Source organism: Equus caballus, chromosome 9 (genome assembly GCF_041296265.1).
Source record: "Equus caballus isolate H_3958 breed thoroughbred chromosome 9, TB-T2T, whole genome shotgun sequence".
NCBI classification, from domain to species: Eukaryota; Metazoa; Chordata; class Mammalia; order Perissodactyla; family Equidae; genus Equus; species Equus caballus.
Window position 1 is genome coordinate 30714278 of NC_091692.1, and position 19579 is coordinate 30733856.

The 19579-nt window shown below is 43.0% G+C and overlaps 1 protein-coding gene and 1 pseudogene across 2 annotated transcripts in view; both read left to right on the forward strand.

Annotated features, from left to right (window-relative positions):
- Positions 1 to 2678: 2678 nt before the first annotated feature.
- The window catches only part of OPRK1 (opioid receptor kappa 1), a 32357-nt gene continuing 15456 nt past the window's right edge, over positions 2679 to 19579 (forward strand). Inside the window, exons 1-2 of one of the 2 annotated variants that reach the window (XM_023648620.2) lie at positions 2679 to 3009; positions 3384 to 3688. In XM_023648620.2, the coding sequence (XP_023504388.1) occupies positions 3432 to 3688 (257 nt within the window). In that variant the 5' untranslated portion in view covers positions 2679 to 3009; positions 3384 to 3431. The remainder of the gene's footprint in view (positions 3010 to 3383; positions 3689 to 19579) is intronic. The other variant, XM_023648621.2, reaches the window with a different exon arrangement.
- Positions 11640 to 19218, forward strand: LOC138915544 (glyceraldehyde-3-phosphate dehydrogenase pseudogene; annotated as a pseudogene).

The window sequence follows — 19579 nt, forward strand, 5'->3', positions numbered from 1 at the left end:
GTAACCGCTCTCTTCGCCTATGCTATATATTCGTTGCAGATTTATGTCTGTCATTAGAGACTCGAGAAAATGAGTTGATCACAGTTTGCTGGTGGGTTTTCTGGTCTATATGACACAAATGCCAAAGCACTCACCACCCAAGATGCTTTGTAGCATTAACCAATAAAAATCCTTGGAAACACATTTTCACTTTAAAAGTGCCTTACTTGTAGTTATAAGCATAGTGTCTGCATTGAGCAGAATGGCAGGTAAAGATGAAGGGCTAGTAAGTTTAACAACATGTGCTTTATATCAGTGTGTAATAGTACAGCACTTTAGTAGTTTATTTTTCCTTCCAATTTTATAGGCTTTTCTTCAATATTATGATAAAATCTCATACCCCTGACAAGCTGGCTCCACATAAACAGCTTCTCTGGCTGGTTTCAGAGACACAGGCATGTTCCCCTGGCAACCAGAGCCACCTGAAGTCTCCTTAATGCTCTACCCATTCTGGCTTCACTTTATTTTGGTCATTAATTTGGTAAAAAAGAAAAAAAAATAGGAATACTCAGATAAAACAAAACTACTTTTATCATAATTAGTAATTTCTTGCCTTCAAAAGATTGTCTCAATCAGTAGAGATTTCTTACCAATGATCAGAATAATCATCTTATAGTTGACACATCCCCGGCTGAGTTCTGCATTCTGCTTTTGTTACAGAAGTATTTTCCCAGCAAACCTTTCACATACACTGTAGATATGTGAGAAAGAGAGAGCAAGAGTTTGAATTATTGGAATTGTACCAACTTGGAAACTTCTTTAAAATTTTTACCTTTTTAAATCTTTACCTCAATCTTTTTCTTTCTTCTTTTTTGTCCTTGCTAAATACCCCCTCCTATATTTGTTTTGTCTTCTGGGGAAGAGCAGCTCTACATTTGTTCCCTTACAGGAAATTGTTCTGTTCAATTAGCTTATGGCAAGAACCAGAAACACCTACGTTTGAACCCAACTCTAACATCACCAGCTGTATGCTAAATAAAAAGGTAACCAATGTGGTAGATGAGTGCAAAAGGAGGCTAAATACCGTAAACACATTTCAAAAGTGTGTAGCACAGGCGCAGTTGTATCTTCAGTGCATGAACTCATAGATAAGCGAGTTCATTCATCTATCTACCTTTAGCTAGGTAATAGAAAGATAGATAGATGAATAATTCTGCACTTCCCAGGTATTTTCCTTTAACATACTGTTTTTACTTTATTTCTGACTTGGATACTGCTCAGTTTTTGTGAATTTCAAACAAAACACCTTGCTGGGCTGGTTGGGTGGTAGCCTGGGATCCCACCTGCAGGAAGTGAGCCCCAGACATCGAGAGAAGATTCCTCTGCCATTATCCTAACAGAGAGGGGCTCTCATACTCATGGAGGGTCCAGCAGGTCTGATGTTTTGTAAAAGCAGATGTCATCTTCTAATGAAAGTCTGCAATCAGACTTAAAAGAAATATCAGACTTGATAATACTTATTTTCAAAACTCCTAAAGTGCCCAGAGTTGGAGGGATAATGTTGGGCAAAGGGAGCTTCCCTGTCGTTCTTCATATCACTGCTGAAGAGACTTGTCCATTTCCAGGCTCTGGTAAGACTCTTTGGGGGTCACAGTATCTTGGAAGAGGTAGGGGCCTTCTTTTGCTGTCAGTGGATGGATGGAATCAGCTGGTATGGTACTGAGGGGTAGGCATGGATGCGAGCTGTGGAAAGTAGTGGAGGAGCCATATTTGTCTCAAAAAGTCAGTCAGTCCTTAGATAAGGAATCCACTCTGGAAATTCAGGTGGTTGGACTCCTGGCATCTGTCCTCCAATACTCAGTTGGGAAAGGGGATCCCCTGCCCCCACCTCGATTGTCCCGCCCCCTCGCCACTCTCCTTCAGGATCTTCGCCTCAGTGGCAGAGTCCTGGCTCTCCTCCTCCAACCCACGTGTGCTTTCCTTCCTTTTCTTCACTGCCCGTGGGTGGATCCCTTTGCCTGAGGTCCTCTTTCACCCAACAGAATCTGACAGAATCCTTGGACAGGCAGAGCTATGCAAAGAGATGATGATTAAATTTCTCTGTGGGGGTTCAGGTTCTCAGAGGTATCATAGAGAAGGCGCTATGATGAGCGAGAAGTGAAGAGAACATGATGGCTGTAGGGATTATTCTAAGAGAAAGAAGAGATCCTCACCTACTTGGACCAACACTGAGACCTGAGTGTAAGGAGAGAGTTTTTGTTTTTCCACAGGTGATACTATGCAGGACACGTAATACCTGTAAGGTGCACTCTGCGTGTCGCTCCAGTTAGAAGGGACTGAAAGAAAAAGAATGAGCAGAAATATTCTATATATGTATATTAAATCATTAGCATTTTATGACCTGGTCTTATTCTCGTTGGATCATTTTGCTAATTTATTTAGATAGGTCATTCAAATGAACAAAACTACGATTTTTCTCCTCACTTGAAAGATGTGTCTTGAGAATTATGCCTACAAGTTCTAGACATGTTATGCATAAATAATCCAGATGCACAGCACTGAATAGGCGCACCCTTTCTTATTACTAAGTCTAAAAGGCACAGGCTCCCTGTCTTCGGCCGCTTGGGAGGCTGCCCGGCCGTCAGAGGGAGGCTGTGCACCGCCTGGGAAGTTCCCGGCGCCGGGCGGCCCCCGCCTCCGCGGGAGGGCCCTTGGAGGGCGGAGGGCGGGGCGCGGCGCGGGGCGGAGCGGGCCGACGGGGCTCTCCGCCCGCCCGAGGCTCTCTGGATCTGGCCGCGTCCCGTCCGGCCAGGCTGAATCGCGGCCAGAAGTGGGAGCAGCGCGCTGAGCGCTGGGGACGGCGCTTGGCTGAAAAGGCGCCCTCGGCCAGAGCGCCGGCCCAGGTGTGAGAGCCGGCGGCGCGGGGCTGCGGGAGCGCGGCCACCCCGGCGGAGCGGCACCCGGGAACGCGGTGTTCAGCACCCGCCAGGGCGCTCCTTGGACTACTCCGCGCGTCTCCGGGAGCCAGAGGTGAGCTTTGGGCTTTCGAGGAGCAGTCTTTGGGAGCGAGGGCTCTGTGCTCGAGGAGTCTCTTGTCCCTGTGTGGCTCAGAGCGGCAGTCTGGGGACAGTTCCACCAGGGGACCATGCCTAGGAAAGGGAGAGCGGCGTCTCAGGAACCTGGGAAAAGGAGCAAGCGCTCTCCGCCCCACGCGGCACCCAGCGGTGCGTCTGCTGGCCAGGGTGGCAGCGAGCGGTCCGTCTTCCCTGTCCCGCCCCCGGGTACCTATGGCCAGGTTGGGCATTAGCGAGGCCTGGGATCCCAGCGCCGCAGGCCTACGCACACTGGCCTGGGCGTGGGCAAAGTTTGCCTCTCGGGTCCAGCCAGTTCCTTCGCTCCCGCAGCCCTGCAGGTGCCGCCTCTCCTCGCCCTCTAGCTGCAGCCGCCGGACCATGGAGTCGCCGGTTCAGATCTTCCGCGGGGAGCCGGGCCCCACCTGCGCCCCGAGCACCTGCCTGCTCCCCAACGACAGCGGCTGGTTCCCGGGCTGGGCCGAGCCGGACGGCAACAGCAGCGCGGGCTCCGAGGACGCGCCTCTGGAGCCCGCGCACATCTCCCCGGCCATCCCGGTCATCATCACGGCGGTCTACTCCGTGGTGTTCGTCGTGGGCTTAGTGGGCAACTCTCTGGTCATGTTCGTGATCATCCGGTGAGCGCGGGGTCCGGGCGCCGCAGTGGCCGGAGCCGGGTGGGAGGGTCGAGCCCGGCCACCAGGATGGACGGTGGGGCGCCAGCCAGGTGGGGGGGGGGGGGGGGGGGACTCTATTCCGTCGTACAGGGCTCCAGAGCTTCTGAGAGGGTGGTATCTTAGAAGAAGTGAAGGATTTCCTGGGAGAGTTTTTGGTGCGGGACTGAGAGATTCACACAGGGGGCATTGCGAGCGGCCAGAGGCCACTGAAAACTGCGTGGACCGGGAAAGTGCTAGGGTGTGGAACAGGGTCAGTATCTCCTGGTAAGGAAACTGTCCTTCTGCCTGGCCCTTTGCCTGGTTGCCTGCGCCAGTTTGAGCACTTTGTTTTGCCCTTTGCAAATCTTTCTTAAGATAAAATTTAGGCCCAACGAAAGCACTGAAGATAATTCAGAATTTTCTGTGACTCATAAGATCACTGTTATGGTTTATGAAGCAAAAGCTATTATACTGTTTAGGATTGTTGGTATCTAGACATGAGCCTTTTTAGTACTGAAATTCCATTTATTTGTTTAGAATATCAGTGACTTTTGTAAATAAGTCCTCCAATATTTATCCTCTAAAGTATGGGTTATGGAGATTTTCAAAATTGCTTTGCTTTTTACTTTCCACCGTGAGAAACTGCAGGTTTTATTTTATTGTTCTTTTGTGGAATTACATTGAAGTCAACTTCCAATAATAAATATCCAAATATCCACATACACGCTAATTTTCTAGTAAGTGAAGTGATTCTTATTTTGGCCTCTTTCCACAAAGAAAACAAGAAAAGAAAAAAAATCCCAAGGCTTTTTCTGGATGCCCTTTGAGATATATGTGTTTCACCTTCTGGGAGACTTGATGCTTTGGAAATAGACCTCTGAGAGTGAATAAAAAGCTTACCTTCCTTTAAGAAGTCCCTGTGAAATAAAGGATGCAGTCATTCTGTTTAGGAGCATTGAAAGGATGAAGAACTAATTTCTCTCTCTTTTTTAAATCCTGACTTTAGTTTTGAAACAGACTCTTTATTTATGATGAACTTAGAGAACAATATCTACAGTAGCATGACTCTTTCTCTTGGGAAATCATCATCATAAAAATGCCCATTTATTCCTTTTTGTTTGTCTTGGGAATGTCAGGTCTTTCGTCTTTATCTGTGCTTGGAACTGAAAACAATCATTTAAACCTCCGAATACATATTATAAAGCTTATTTCACCTCCCATTCGTGTTTGTAGCTTGATACCCTTGGTTTCCATAATTGCTTATTGCATTTTACAGGAATTCTATCAGTGATGAGTAAAGGCTACAGAAGAGGGGAATGTTTTAAAGGCAAATTTTTTCAAGTCATTAGTAATTTCAGGGCTGCTCTCCATTAGAGAGAAGATTATCGTAACCAAAGGAAAAGAAAAGACAGTTGTGGTCTAAATTATAATTAAGGTTTTTAGGAGATCTTTGGTACATAGGCCATTTTGTAATGAAACATTGTTACACAAAAGGAGGACGTCAAGAAAAAAAAACTCTGTTCCTACTCATATCAAATTTAAATGCTTGAGTAAAACAGATACATCTTACTGTCATTTGAATGAACACCTGAAGTTTTGGGTTTGAGAAGAGCTTCTTATAAATTTTTATACAGCACTACAGACAAGGATTTAAAAGAATGAAGAATCCTAAAATATGTGCAAAGACAACTCCATGGGGAACATTAGATGTGTCAGAAGGAAACAAGAATCATTGTAAGGGCTGGCCCCATGGCCTGGCAGTTAAGTTCGCATGCTTCACGTCTGGCCCAGGTTCACTGGTTTGGATCCGGGGTGCAGACCTACACACCGCTCATCAAGCCATGCTCTGGTGGCATCTCACATACAAGAACTAGAATGGCTTACAACTAGGATATAAAATCATGTGCTGGGGCTTTGGGGAGGAAAAAAACCAGGAAGATTGGCAACAGATGTTAGTGCTCAGGGCCAGTCTTCCTCACCGAAAAAAAAAAGAAAAGAAAAAAATGGAATCGTAAATTAACTAGGACTTTTAGTGATAAATTTAAAGAAATGTAAATTAAATATAAATATATGTGACAATTTAAATATAAATGTATATATCATAATTGTCTAGGACTAAAGATATCCAGGACTAAAATTTGTTAGCAGGGGATGAATTCAGCTCAAAAAACCAAAAGAAGTTAGTTCACATTGCAGCAGCATCCATCCTCCCACCCTCTTCTCAACTACTTGGAGATTAACTTTGATAATAAATGAAAAGTGAAGAATTATACTGTCATCTTGAAATGCTAACCTACTAAAACAATAGTTCACTTAAAACTATCGCTAAAAGGATTAAGGAGTGTTTAGTGTTTGTTCAGACTTATAGATGGTCAAAGAATTGAGAAATAAAACCTCAGAAGAGAGGTGGATAGCTTTGGGTTTATTTCACTCAGGAGAAGAAAGGACTGAAGATTCGAGAGAGGGTGGCATCAAGAGGGCTATGGTATGCTCACTGGAACTGAGAGCAGACCCAGAGTGTGGAATTCAAATGCAGCTATCATAATTGATGTTGAGGGCTGAGCAACATTGCTTAAAAAATGAGGGTCACTTTTGAGAAGAATCCTATTTTTAAAATATTGTACATCAAAAGGATCCTGGTGTACGTGGTTCAGTCATTTAGGACATCATTCTGGAGATGGAATTTAGATGTTTGGATGGTGGGGCAGGTGTGGGTATAGGATGGCCAGCTCAGACCTGGGGAGAAAGTGAGAATTGTGGGAAAAGCTTTGACTCTTTAAACCTGCCTTACAAGTAGCTTTTCCTATCTTGGGCACCTGGAATGCTGCCCATATCTTCTGAAGATACTTAAAGTTTCAAGGGTTTTCATCATTTAACATATACTAACTGCCATAATTCCTGAATATTAGGGCCCATTAACCTTTCACTGTGAAAACCTTAAAATTTAAGCACTCTAATCTTGCCTTTCTCCAGGCTTTGGGGTTTGTGGTCCTTGGGTGGGAAATTCTTACCTCAGCCCCTTGATTCATGTCCCTGGGTCTTAACACCATGGATGTGCCCTTGGGTGTGACACTCAGGGTCCTAACCTCCTGTTCTCTTCACCTCCTCCTGCGCAGGTCGCCTGCAATGAATGCTATGATGCCCACACACGCCCACACCCTAGAGGTTTCCAGACAGTCCTACCTCTGACATCTTAAACACACTTTCTGCCATTCTTGTTACAAATTCCCACACATACGGCTGTCTCTCCTCCTAGCAAAAATGATTAAAATTTAATGAACACTTAATATGTGCCAGGCCAGTAAAACTGCCTACTTCCTGTGAATTATTTTATTTAATCTTCACGACCATAGGTATATTAACATACCCATTTAACAGATGATGCAACTAAGGCAAAGAAAGAGTAAACAAATTGACTAAGGTGATACCTTGTTAACTTGTGGGGCCAGGATGGTCCCAGCAGCCTGACCCCAGGTCCTGTGCTTTGATCCACTCTGCTATTCATTTTCCACTATATCACTTCCGCAGACATTTGGATACCTTCTTACCTGGCGGTCCTTCATTTTCTCCCAGACTCTCTCTTCTTTTCTTACCTAGCCTAGACTCCAGGAACCATCACTTCAGCCTCTGTTGACGATACACTCAACTGTCTTGCCTTCTTGTCTTTCTGCCACTGTCTTCCACCAAAGCTTAACCCTGGATCAAGCCAGTAACCTATCTTCCTTGTTCCTATACCCAGCTAATTGAATGCTGCTGAATGAAATCAATTTTATCTTTGTCAAGGCAAAGTCACTGCCTTCAAGTGTATCTGACACCAATTCTACCTAGTTTTTCTGTGTCTCTCTCCTGTTTCCCAGAAAGAGCCAATTTCTTTTCCCATTTCCCATAAAAAAAAAAAAAAAACAAACCTTAATGTAATCAGTACTAATTCCGAAGCCCTCTACCTGACCATATTCGCCTCATGGTCAGCAATCGTCTTACCCTGTAGTTCACTGTGACACTAGCGTCCAGCTGCTGGGAATGCTCCTTCTCCTACATGCGTGCTTTGGCAGGCACCCTCCCCTTGTTCCATTCCATCTCAGTTGAAGACGTTCCTTCCTTCTATCCAGGGCAAATCCCTGCTTCTGTGTTTTGAATCTCATCGCCTCCTGCTTTCCTGACGTCTTTGCGGTATCTATCTCCTTTCTACCCTACCTGTAAGCTCTCCCTCTGCACTGCTTGTGTCCCTTAAGCACCTGGGCATACTCAAGTCTCTGTCGTCTTACAATCAACATCCACCAACCTTCCATTTTTCTGAGTTCCCTTAGCTAACGTCCCTTCCTTCTCCTGTCTGCCGTAGGTGAGCTTCTTGGAGGAATGGTCCCTCCTCTTAGTGTCCTTCTCTTCACCTGTTCCCTAGCCCAGTGCACTTCTGTTCCCTCCCTGACGCTGCTTTACCAAAGCTATAACACTCACATTTCAGATGCTCGTTTTAGGCTGGCTACTTGACTTCTGTGGAGATTTTGCATATTTGACCAATTTTTTGTCCCTCACTTTCTCCAATAGCACTCTGTCCTTGACTTCCTTCCACTTCCTCTGGGTTTCTCTCCTGTCTCCTTCACTGATTCCTCTTCCTCTGATGTTTCTTAAATGATCATATCCCGAGCCTTCTTAGTTCTCTTCTGTTCTTTTTGTGTACTTTCCACATGAGTCAGGATTCAACCAGCGAAGCAGAGCCAGTAGGAGATGAACATGTTAAGAGATTTATTGCAAGGAATTGGCTTACATGGTTGTGGGCTGGCTAGGCAAGTCTGAAACCCATAGAGCAGGCCTCAGGAAAGACATGCTGCCATCCTAGGTGGAATTTATTTTTCTCAGGGAAGTCTCAGCTCTGCTCTTAAGGCTTTCAACTGATTGGATCAGCCCCACGCAGATTATCTAGGATAATCTCCCTTGTTTAATGTCAACTGATTATGGACTTTAACCACATATACAAAACACCTTCACAGCAGCACCTAGATGAGTGTTTGACTAAATATCTTGGAACTGTAACCCGGCCAAGAAGACACATCAGACTGACCATCGCACTCTCAGTACTATCATCCATTTTGTGGCCATAACTTTCAGGGAAACGTTGACCAATCCTGAGTCTATGTATCAGTCTCCAAGTTATTCATCCCTCACTAAAGACTCAGCTGGTCTCCATCCTTCTGGCTTTATGTGACTATCTCATACGTACCTCAGGTTTCTAGAGAAACTGCCTGTATTATTTCACTAGGGCTGCTGTAACAAAGTACCACAGACTGGGTGGCTTAAACAATAGAAATTTATTTTCTCATACTCCTGGAGGCTAGAAGTCCAAGATCCAGGTGTCAGCAGGGCTGGCTTCTCCTGAGACCTGTCTCCTTGGCTTGCCGATGGTCATCTTCTCTCTGTGTCTTCACATGGTCTTCCCTCTGTGCATGTCTGTGTTCTGATCTCCTCTTCTTATAAACATACTAGTCATATTGGATTAGGGGCTGCCCTAATGACTTTATTTTACCCTAATTTTACCTCTTTAAAGTCCCTATCTTCAAATACAGTCCCATTCTGAGATACTGGGGCCTAGGACTTGATCATAAGAATTTCAGGGGACACGAATGAACCCTAAACACTGCCCATCCCCTTTCTGTGCTCCTTAAGAAAACACTCTCCTCCAGCTTCAGTTTCCACAATGATTATGTATATGTTCTCTTTGTTTAATTTAAAGAAAGTTTTACTCTTGTAAAGGGATGTTTCTTTGTAAATTAGCAGTAAAGACAAACAAGGAAAAATTTATTAGGAAAAGAATAGCAGAAATCAGAAAATTGTTTGGTACTAGGTCTTACGTTTGTCTGTTCCTCTTTTCGCTAGTTTTCATTAATTTGTTGCTACCACAATAAAGACCTCTAGGGATCAGCCTTCTGCTGGCCTTGCCCTGGGAGTAGAAGACTTTTGCTTCCTTATGGTTCAGCCTGGACAGTGTTGAAATTTTCTAAAAGGAGTAACTTTATAAGGGGCTTAGAAAAAAACAAAACCACAAAAATACAGTGAAAGTGGTTCCATTTACTGAACTCAAATTTCTTCTCCATAGGCAGACAACCCACCCAAGCTTGCTAGGCATGGAGGTTATTTCTCACGAAGGTACCTGTTTTCTTGCTCCTAAATAGAGGGACAGAGGGTTTCTCCCCCAAGCCGCTGACAGAAGTTCCACATTCTACTCTTTTGAGACCATCTTAGGTTACGTAGCATATACTGACTCCCTCAGGTCTCCCCTGAGCCAGTCTGGGCCCCATTGGTGAACTTGTGCCAGTCCCGTCGAAACTGTATGGCTGTCACCAAATTGGGGAAGTACAGGAAGGATTGGGATGACCCAGTCAGAGCGTCTACGACAGTGCCTACCTCTTTTCCGTCCCTGGTCTTCTTCCTCCTCCGTGAAGTGCTCATTGTAATCATTGCAATTGTATGTACACACATATTCCATATTCTCTTAAATGTCAGCATAGCCTTTTTTGCTAGGGCTGGCCAATTTAGTGTTAGTGATGGCCAGTTTTTTTGGAAGTGGGTGGCCAGGTCCTTCTTCCTAGTCTGGCTTAGTCTGCAAGCTCTTCTGAAACCTGTCCACCATGGGTGATCCTGCTGGTGTTTGACACTGGTGGCATTGCTTTAAGCATCACAGCTATATAGCCTACCTTAGATAATATCACCAAACCACACCTAGACAGGTGTTAAAGAAGAGGCAGAGGTATACAGATATAATTAACCATGTGCCGCTCCCTATCTAACATCAGACTTACCTGAGGCTTTGATTAAAAAAATATGGTTTAATCTATCCTGAACCCCCTCTTGGAATCAACATTAAGCATTTCCTTTAAAGCAAGCTTAACAAAAATAACTTCAGAAATTATTTTCAAAAGAGCCTATCTTGCATTTCTCGAAGTACTTTTATTATTTGACAAGCTCTTAAAAGAGAGAATTGGTTTCATTGTAACTGTTTATATGGATTAGCTAAATGCGATTATTTTCTTCCCTGTGGGACATGTGATTGCAGAAGTCCAAATCCTCTTGGAACTATTTCAGAGATCACAGACTAAACAGCTACCCTCCTCCACCCCCAAGAAAAGAAAAAGGGAAAGGAGAAAACAAGAAAGAAAGAGAGAAAGAGAAAAAACCCAATTTGATGGTCAGGTATAGAGCTCCTAAACTTGACAGACTCCAGGCAAAATTGTAGTCTTCAAAATCACTTTTTGATTGTGCTGACATTACAATTTTTCCTATATACTTCTAGGTATCTAGATAGTTGTACACTAAACTTAGTTTCAGGAGGAACTTCTCGCTGGGAGATGATAGCTCCTCTCCATAAATCACCCAGCAGTATCTCGTGAGCAGCTGCATTTTTGTGTGAATTATGTGGTTGGCACCTCCTTCACTTCAGATCAGCTTGTGGATACACTCAGTTGTCATTGCCTGGGAGGCTCTGTGCTCAGCTAAAAACCTAAAATTGTGAGGCTGCTGGAAAATTGCCTTTCTAAAGTTTGGCTTACATAGTTTCAGTGGTACAAGTAATACAGGTTTAGAACTGTATTAACAAAAGATGGTTTCAGAATAACGTTTATTCCTCAAAAGAAAATCAGTCAATAGTTTTGTTTGTTTCTTTCTTTCTTTGGAGGGGATGCTGGCTTACGTCTTAGATAAGGAAGACTTATGTAAGAAGAATAGATTTCTAAGCATGGGGATAATCTTGTAAAAGTCTTGTATTTCTGTATTTATCCTCTCCACTGGTCAAGCAAGTCAGAATTTAAATGAAAAAAGAGAAAACATAAAATGTGATGAGTTGAGAGATCCCAAAGGATTGGTCTGAAGGTGGGGAGGGAAGCCTTCAGATTAAGAAGGGCTCCAGTTATGAGCATTTAGAGATCAGCTATAACAATAGGGACGATTTTCTGAGCTCCTGTTGAGTATTAACTCGTTTAACTCACAACAAAACTCTGAGCTCTCTCTGCCTGACTAGGTTGCTTTCCACCTAGTGAAGGGCTCACTTCCTCCAACAGAGGACAGAGGTAGGAGAGTAGTGTGTGGCACCCCTGCTGGCACCTTGTGTCTTACCTCAGCTAGGTCAATTTTCTGTATAAAAATAGAAAAATAATTTAAGATATTAAATATTAAATCTGGGTACTTCTAGATATCCAGATAGTTGTACACTAGGAAACAACACATCAGTCATTTGAGATTTGTAGTTTTCTACTGGGTGCTGTTGGGCATGTGTGCATAGCTGAATGCACCAGAACATTCATTCTGAAAGTCAGGGCCATGACTATGGAGAGGATGAACAGTTCCCGAGGCACTGGCTTGGCAGTGAAATCATTTCTTCACCCTTCCCCTCCTTCCCCTCTACCCCTACCCTGCCTGGACAGCCTGCTTGGGGTGCAGTGTGTTGCATGTCTGCCATCTGGCTGTGTATCTGCAGTGTAGACAGCGGTAGAACTCAGGGACGGGCTCTACTCCTCCTGTTATCTTTATCACTTTTGCTCTTTGCGTAGGAGGGTAATTCTTGGGAACCAAAGGGGCCTGATGCCTATGTGAATGGGACTCCCTTAGAATACTTCAGATAGAGGCAAATTCAAAGTCAGATCATTGGAGAAACAAAGACTGAATTTCCCTTCTTTCTAAAAAATTAATAAGCTACTGCTCTTTGGTGAAGAACCATAATTTCAATAGTAAATAATCCACAAGGATGTATAGCAAATTAATTTCATTGAGATGAACTGAAGATATCTGGAGAATTTAAGGAAGCAAACTCATTATGTTTTCAAAGAGTTCTTCTGAGAATTCACATCGGTACAGCAATTATTATTCCTCATCATTTTAAACATAAACCTAGAATGCTATGTATCTGGAAAACATAAAACATTAGCCCAGTGAGGGGCAGTATGCTGATGTTGTATATCAGTATTCCCTTCTGGACCATACCCTGTGGTCCTCATGTCAATTGTTTTCTCCCCTCATGACACATACTTCACCACACAATTCAGAATGTTTTTCGATCTTTAGCTGCTGGAAGTGGCAGAATTTGAAGAATCATATTATTTCTCTGATAAAATTTCTGACTCCTCAAGAAGATTTGCATGACAGCCCTGAAGTCCTTTACTTACTAGGTATAGACTCTGAGAACCCCTGGGAATCATCTTCAGAAAAGCACATTAGTGTCTTAAGGGAGTGTAATATGGGTTATTAGGACTGTGGAAGGTAATTAATAATAACAGTAATAATAATAATAACAGCAGCAACAGCAATGGTGACAATGGAGGCTGGCATTAATTGAGCAATTATCAAGTACCAAGTCCTATGTAAAGTAATTTGAGGTATTGTCTCATTTAATCATCATGACAACTGCCAGATAATATAAAGTTCCTAAAACAGTGTCTGCCACATAATTAGTCCTCAATAAATGCTTAAAGTGGGTTTTCCTCCTTGTGTTCAAGGTCCTCTGTGGCCTGACACCCCTTTTCCCATCACAACCAGCGTTTCATTACCCTGCAACAGGACACCTGATCCTTGAAGAAGACTCTTGCCCCCAAACCTCTCTATCTATCCACATCCTTCTCAAAGTGCAAGATCCTGTCCAGGTTCTCCATTCTTTAAGATCTCTTCCCTACACACTGGTCTTTCCCTTCTGTTTATTCCTCTTGTTCACATTATAATTTTGACTCAATTAGTTTAAAAGATTCTAGGAGCAGGATCCGTTTATTGAATATATTTTTCAGCCATTTTCAATGTCTAGTATATTACTGTGTATGGAGTGGGCACTTAAAAATGTGTTGCAATAATGAAAGGATGAAGACAGGAGAGGGAGCACGAACATAACTAGAGAGAGAAGTGAGGATGTGTGTATGTCAACATGGGGGGCAATTGCAAGTAAAAGCTAAAAATAGCTAAAATCAATAAAACTGAAAACGTGTTTGTGTTTAAGGATATGTGATACTTAGCTATCAAGATTATGGATTTATCATGTTATTGTAAAGCTAAAAAGGAGCTCCTGATTAAACAAGCATCATTTAAGTTAAAAAAAGAAGCCACTTGGGGCTTTCTGCTCCTCCTCGTTTGACAGACAGCCGCTTCCCTTCTGCACTGCTAGCCACCTGCCCGCGACGCGATGGTGAAGGTCGGAGTAAATGGATTTGGCCGTATTAGGCGCCTGGTCACCAGGGCTGCTTTTAACTCTGGCAAAGTGGATATTGTCGCCATCAATGACCCCTTCATTGACCTCAACTACATGGTCTACATGTTTCAGTATGATTTCACCCATGGCAAGTTCCATGGCACAGTCAAGGCCGAGCACGGGAAGCTTGTCATCAACGGAAAGGCCATCACCATCTTCCAGGAGCGAGATCCCGCCAACATCAAATGGGGCGATGCTGGTGCTGAATATGTTGTGGAGTCCACTGGTGTCTTCACTGCCTTGGAGAAGGCTGGGGCTCACTTGAAGGGTGGAGCCAAAAGGGTCATCATCTCTGCCCCTTCTGCTGATGCCCCAATGTTTGTGATGGGCGTGAACCACGAGAAGTATGACAATTCCCTGAAGATTGTCAGCAATGCCTCCTGCACCACCAGTTGCTTGGCCCCCCTGGCCAAGGTCATCCATGACCACTTTGGCATCGTGGAGGGACTCATGACTGCAGTGCATGCCATCACTGCCACCCAGAAGACCGTGGATGGCCCCTCTGGGAAGCTGTGGCGCGATGGCCGAGGGGCTGCCCAGAACATCATCCCTGCTTCTACTGGTGCTGCCAAGGCTGTGGGCAAGGTCATCCCTGAACTGAATGGGAAGCTCACTGGCATGGCCTCCCGTGTCCCCACGCCTAATGTGTCAGTCGTGGATCTGACCTGCCGCCTGGAGAAAGCTGCCAAATACGATGAGATCAAGAAGGTGGTGAAGCAAGCATCAGAGGGCCCCCTCAAGGGCATCCTGGGCTACACTGAGGACCAGGTTGTCTCCTGCGATTTTAACAGTGACACCCACTCTTCCACCTTCGATGCTGGGGCTGGCATTGCCCTCAATGACCACTTTGTCAAGCTCATTTCCTGGTATGACAATGAATTTGGCTACAGCAATAAGGTGGTGGACCTTATGGCCCACATGGCCTCCAAGGAGTAAGAGCCCCCTGGACCACCAATCACCCAGCGAGAGAAGGAGAAAGGCCCTCAGCTGCTGGGAGTGCTTGCCTCAACTTGATCCCCTAACATATTGAGAGTCTCCTGACCTCCACAGTTTCCATCTCAGACCCCCTGAAGAAGGGGAGGGGCTTGGGGAGCCCTACCTTGTCATGTACCATCAATAAAGTACACTATACCCAGCCAAAAAAAAAAAAGAAGCCACTTGGGCAGTTCATCTCAATAGCAAGAGATGCTAATAATCCAGGAATGGTCTCTTCTACCTGCATATTGTCTGAGCACAGCAAGCACATGGAAAGGACAAGAAGCCCTGAGACCACTGTGCCACAAGGTCACTGTTCCTCCTGCTAGTGCCTCATTTCTTGCGTTGAAAGTGCTACACTCTCCCAGAAACCCTTCCTGGTGATACTGGTTCCTGATAGCTCAGCAGAAAACTTTGTTCCCCTCGCCATCACACAGGCATTTATGATTGCTAATTTAGAAGCCACTGCTCAATTCTCTGTCAAGAGAACTACACTGGGAGGGTGTTGAGTTAAGGTGTGATGGCAAACATTTCTACCTCCCAGAGAAACCCTCCGCCATGTTGCCCAGCAGTGACCTTCCTCATGAATACCCTGAGTACCCTATTTGACCCGTCTTCCTGGCTTGCCCTATGCATCCTGCCTAGTACACCGTACTGTTGTTTCTGGATTTGTAACATTGTCAAGTTTGGTGAGGACGGCCCACAGACTTTGCTCTTTTAGTGCCATATGTTCCTACAGTGTGTACCCTAAAAAGTGCAACCACTCGCTGCCAGCCCACCTCCAGCTTCTCCATACAAGCCAAAACTTTGCACCCAGATGGTGCCATTTTACTTGAAATACTTGTGAATTTTTGTAAAGCAGTCTGGATGAAATGGAAAATAATTTCATATCCTATCATAGTAAGAAAGCTTACTTTTTTTTTTCACCAGTGGATATACAATGACTGAAAGGACTAACTGCCGTTTCACTTTGGCTAAATATGAACAATACCCAAGTGCTCAACCATACTGTCTGAGGGTGAGGGTCTTGTCTTATAATCACGTGTTCACAGGATCCAGTCCAGTGTAGTATAAAACAGACTGTTAGTAAATATTTCTTGAACTCATAGTTTGTTTATTACTTTTAATTATACTTGTTTAGTTCTCCTTTTCAGTGTTGTAGATTTATAAGGTCTTCCAGAACCCTGGAAGAGGGGCCTTGTCCTGCTGCCCTTTCTGGATCCTCCCACTGATCTCCTGCCTCTGCTGACATTAGATAAATCATTTGCTCACCTGAGTCCAACTTTCCTCAGCTATATTAGGGAAAATACATAAATCTCCTGGGTAAGCTCAAAGGGCAGGTGTGAGAATCAAGTAACGTACATGGAAGTCAAAATACTGGGTTTTGTAAATTAAAAAGTGCTGGGGAGATGTAAGAATGCAGGTACTGGGATCAAACCCCTTGGGTTGAATGCTTGTGATGCTTTTTATAACTGTTTTACTTTGAGAAATTTATATAACTCCTGTGATTCTCAGGAACCTTATCTATTGAATAGGGATACTGATGTCTACCACACAGAGTTGCTGTGAGGACTAAAAGTGATAAAGCATGGGGAATGTACAGCAGAGTGCCTGACACAGAGTGTTTTGAAATAAATGCTTGTTATGATTATTGTCATTAACATGAACCATTTCAAGACAGGGGGGTGATGCCATGATATTGGGATGTTGGCAAATCCAGGAGTCTCATGGCAGGAGAGTGCAGACACCTTTCTAGGTCCCTGGTGGATGTCTCCTGAGCCTTGGGGATGGTAGCAGTGGTAGCTCCTATATAAGTGATCTGGGCAGAGCTTATTTCTCTGGGAGCAGAGACTTTTGCTACAATTAACACAATTTGTAGACATTTTTGTTGTGGGTACTGATCTCTCTTATTCTGAGATCGATGAAAGGATTTGAGTTCTATATAAGTTCAAACCTTAAGCAATTTCTTATATATATTTGTTATAAATAATTTTGAAAAACTAAGAGCAGGTTACAACTCAACATTTTATGATAAAGATGCATATTATATTTTATTGGAACTCACATATCATTCCATTCATGTTCTTTTAGCATGTAAGATCCCAGGCTTCATTTTTACTCTTGTCTTTTATATTGAAGCTGAATTGGGTAAATACTACTATGGGTGTTAACTAGAAACTACCTTCTTCTCTGCTTCCCATGGCAACTGGTGGCTTCCACCCATATAAGAGGGAGAAGAGGAGTTGGAGAAGATGAAATAAGTTAGACGTATTCTCCTGATCAGGTGCATTTCATTAATTATCTCAGGAGCTCTAAGAAAATAAGCATTGCATTTCCCATTTTATAGTTGGGAAACTGAAGCTTAGGATTTTTAGTGACCTCTTCAAAGTCTGTCAGTGGTAGGGAAATATAAGGACTATAATCCGGGTCTACCTAACTATAAGGCAGAGAACATCAGTCTAACTTCATAAAGAAAAAGGAGAATATCAAAGTCACAAAATATGAGAGTAGAAGTCAAAGATATTGCCTGCTGAAATCCTTGCTAATATCAGGGATTCGAAGAGAAAATGTTGAAAGAATAGGATGTTGACTTATAAGAGGCATTTTGAAACGTAAGTCCATATTTTTAAAAAGACACTAGTTAAACAGCATTTCAGTCTTGCTCATTAGAAGGATTTGGGGGCCGGCCCCATGGCTGAGTGGTTAAGTTTGTGTGCTCCACTTCAGCAGGCTGGGGTTCACCAGTTCGGATCCTGGGCGCAGATCTACACATTGCTCATCAAGCCATGCTGTGGTGGCATCCCACATAGAAGAACTAGAAGGACTCATAACTCTGATATATAGCTATGTACTGGGGCTTTGGTGGGTGGAGGGGAAGAGGAAGATTGGCAACAGATGTTAGTTTAGGGCCAATCTTCCTCACCAAAAAAAAGTATACCTTAAAAACAAAAAAGCATTTGGCTTTGTCTTGGTAAGTGTACTTGCTTAGTTATGTGTCTTTATAAAGCCTATGCTTTGAGCATTGGCCATGTACATTCGATCACTTTCTAAAACTTACAGGTCCTTTAATGATATTTGAGTAAAAACTGTAAAGACAAAACATATTTTTAAATAAAGTCCTCATGCTCCAGATTAAAGTACTGTTTAGTTAACAGACATCAGAATGGAAACCAACAGATCCCGACTCCAGTACCAGTCTTTACAATGCCTTCATCAAAACACAGACAAATCTTTTTCTTAACAAGAAGAGAAGAGAGCAGGGGAAAATTGGTGTGGGAGGCAGTGGGATGCTGAGAGTGAAGTGTGATCCTGTGTCAGGTATTTTGAGTCAGGTCATCTACTGTCTTTGTCTCATGTACTGCTGGTTCAGTTGTATTATCTGTAACAGGAACTGAAACTCACAAAAGTCATGTACTGAGTTCAGACTCAGTACTGTTTGACTTCACATTATACCACGCTGCCTCCAAGGGGAGCCAAGGCTGTACTATCACGTCATGTCAGAAGTTTCTCATGTAGAAATTTGTGTATTGAAAGATACCAATGTAATAATCAATAAATACTATTGATATTGATTTTATAGCCAAAGCAGAAGTAGTTTTCCATAAGACAGCTCCTTATAGATGACCTTTAATAAAAGTCAAGGCCGTAGCATTGAAGCTCCTTGAAGGAATATGGCGCATGGCTGAATTAATTGTGATGTGGTCTATAAATCTGAGGTGTGTAGAATGTACTAACATGTGAATTTTTCTAACATATCTTAGCAGTTGACTCTGAAAAGCTGGGGATATAGTTTGAAACGTTTCATGCCCCGTAGATCCTTGAGGAAGCGTTCTCTAAATAAAACAATCCTCTTCAGTTTTAGTTGAAAATGCAATTGTTCTAAACATCTTCATGTTATAATGCAAAGAATAATTTTGGCTTAAAGGCAATCTTTCTGACTTTGAAAATTACTATCTCCTCATTGAAAGATGAAACAAATTATGTGCTTTAAAAGTCTCTCAAGATAAGAGTAAAGAAGAAAACAATTATTTCTCACCTATTATACCAGATTACATTTAGTGCTATGACATGTATAAGGCAAGAACACAGCCTGCTTTATCTATGTAAGGCATTTAAAATGAAAAACTAGTGGCACATTGCAAACAACAATCAACAAACTTTACTGTGTTTTAGTCATTGAAATTGGATGTATTTAAAAAATGAAAACTATTTTGCATCTTCAAAAGACGTTGTAATTACAATGATTGATTTCTCAAAGTCACCGTGAAGAGAACTGAATGTGTTTTGTCTTTGTTTTACATAGTGAAAGAAAAAGAATAAAGTATTTAGAAAAAATGCTTAAAGCCAAGCAACTCGGGGTAGGATTAAAATGAATTTTCAACCACAAAATAAAGACCTGTATTATATGCAAATCTGTTGAAAAGATGTATATGTGTATTTATCTATTTATCTATCTATGCTGTTTTCATTTTTATTTAAATATTTTTTGAGCAAAGCACGAGAAAAAAAACCTAAATAAAGTCAGAGATTTTTGCCCATTTTTCTTCTACCCATTGTGTCTAGAACAGTCCTTTCATATATTAGACACTCAATAAATGTGTGAAGAATATGTGAATGAAAAACAGTCCAAAGGCTGTCACAAACACATTCACCTCATGGATTTGACTTGAAGATGGAGAGAA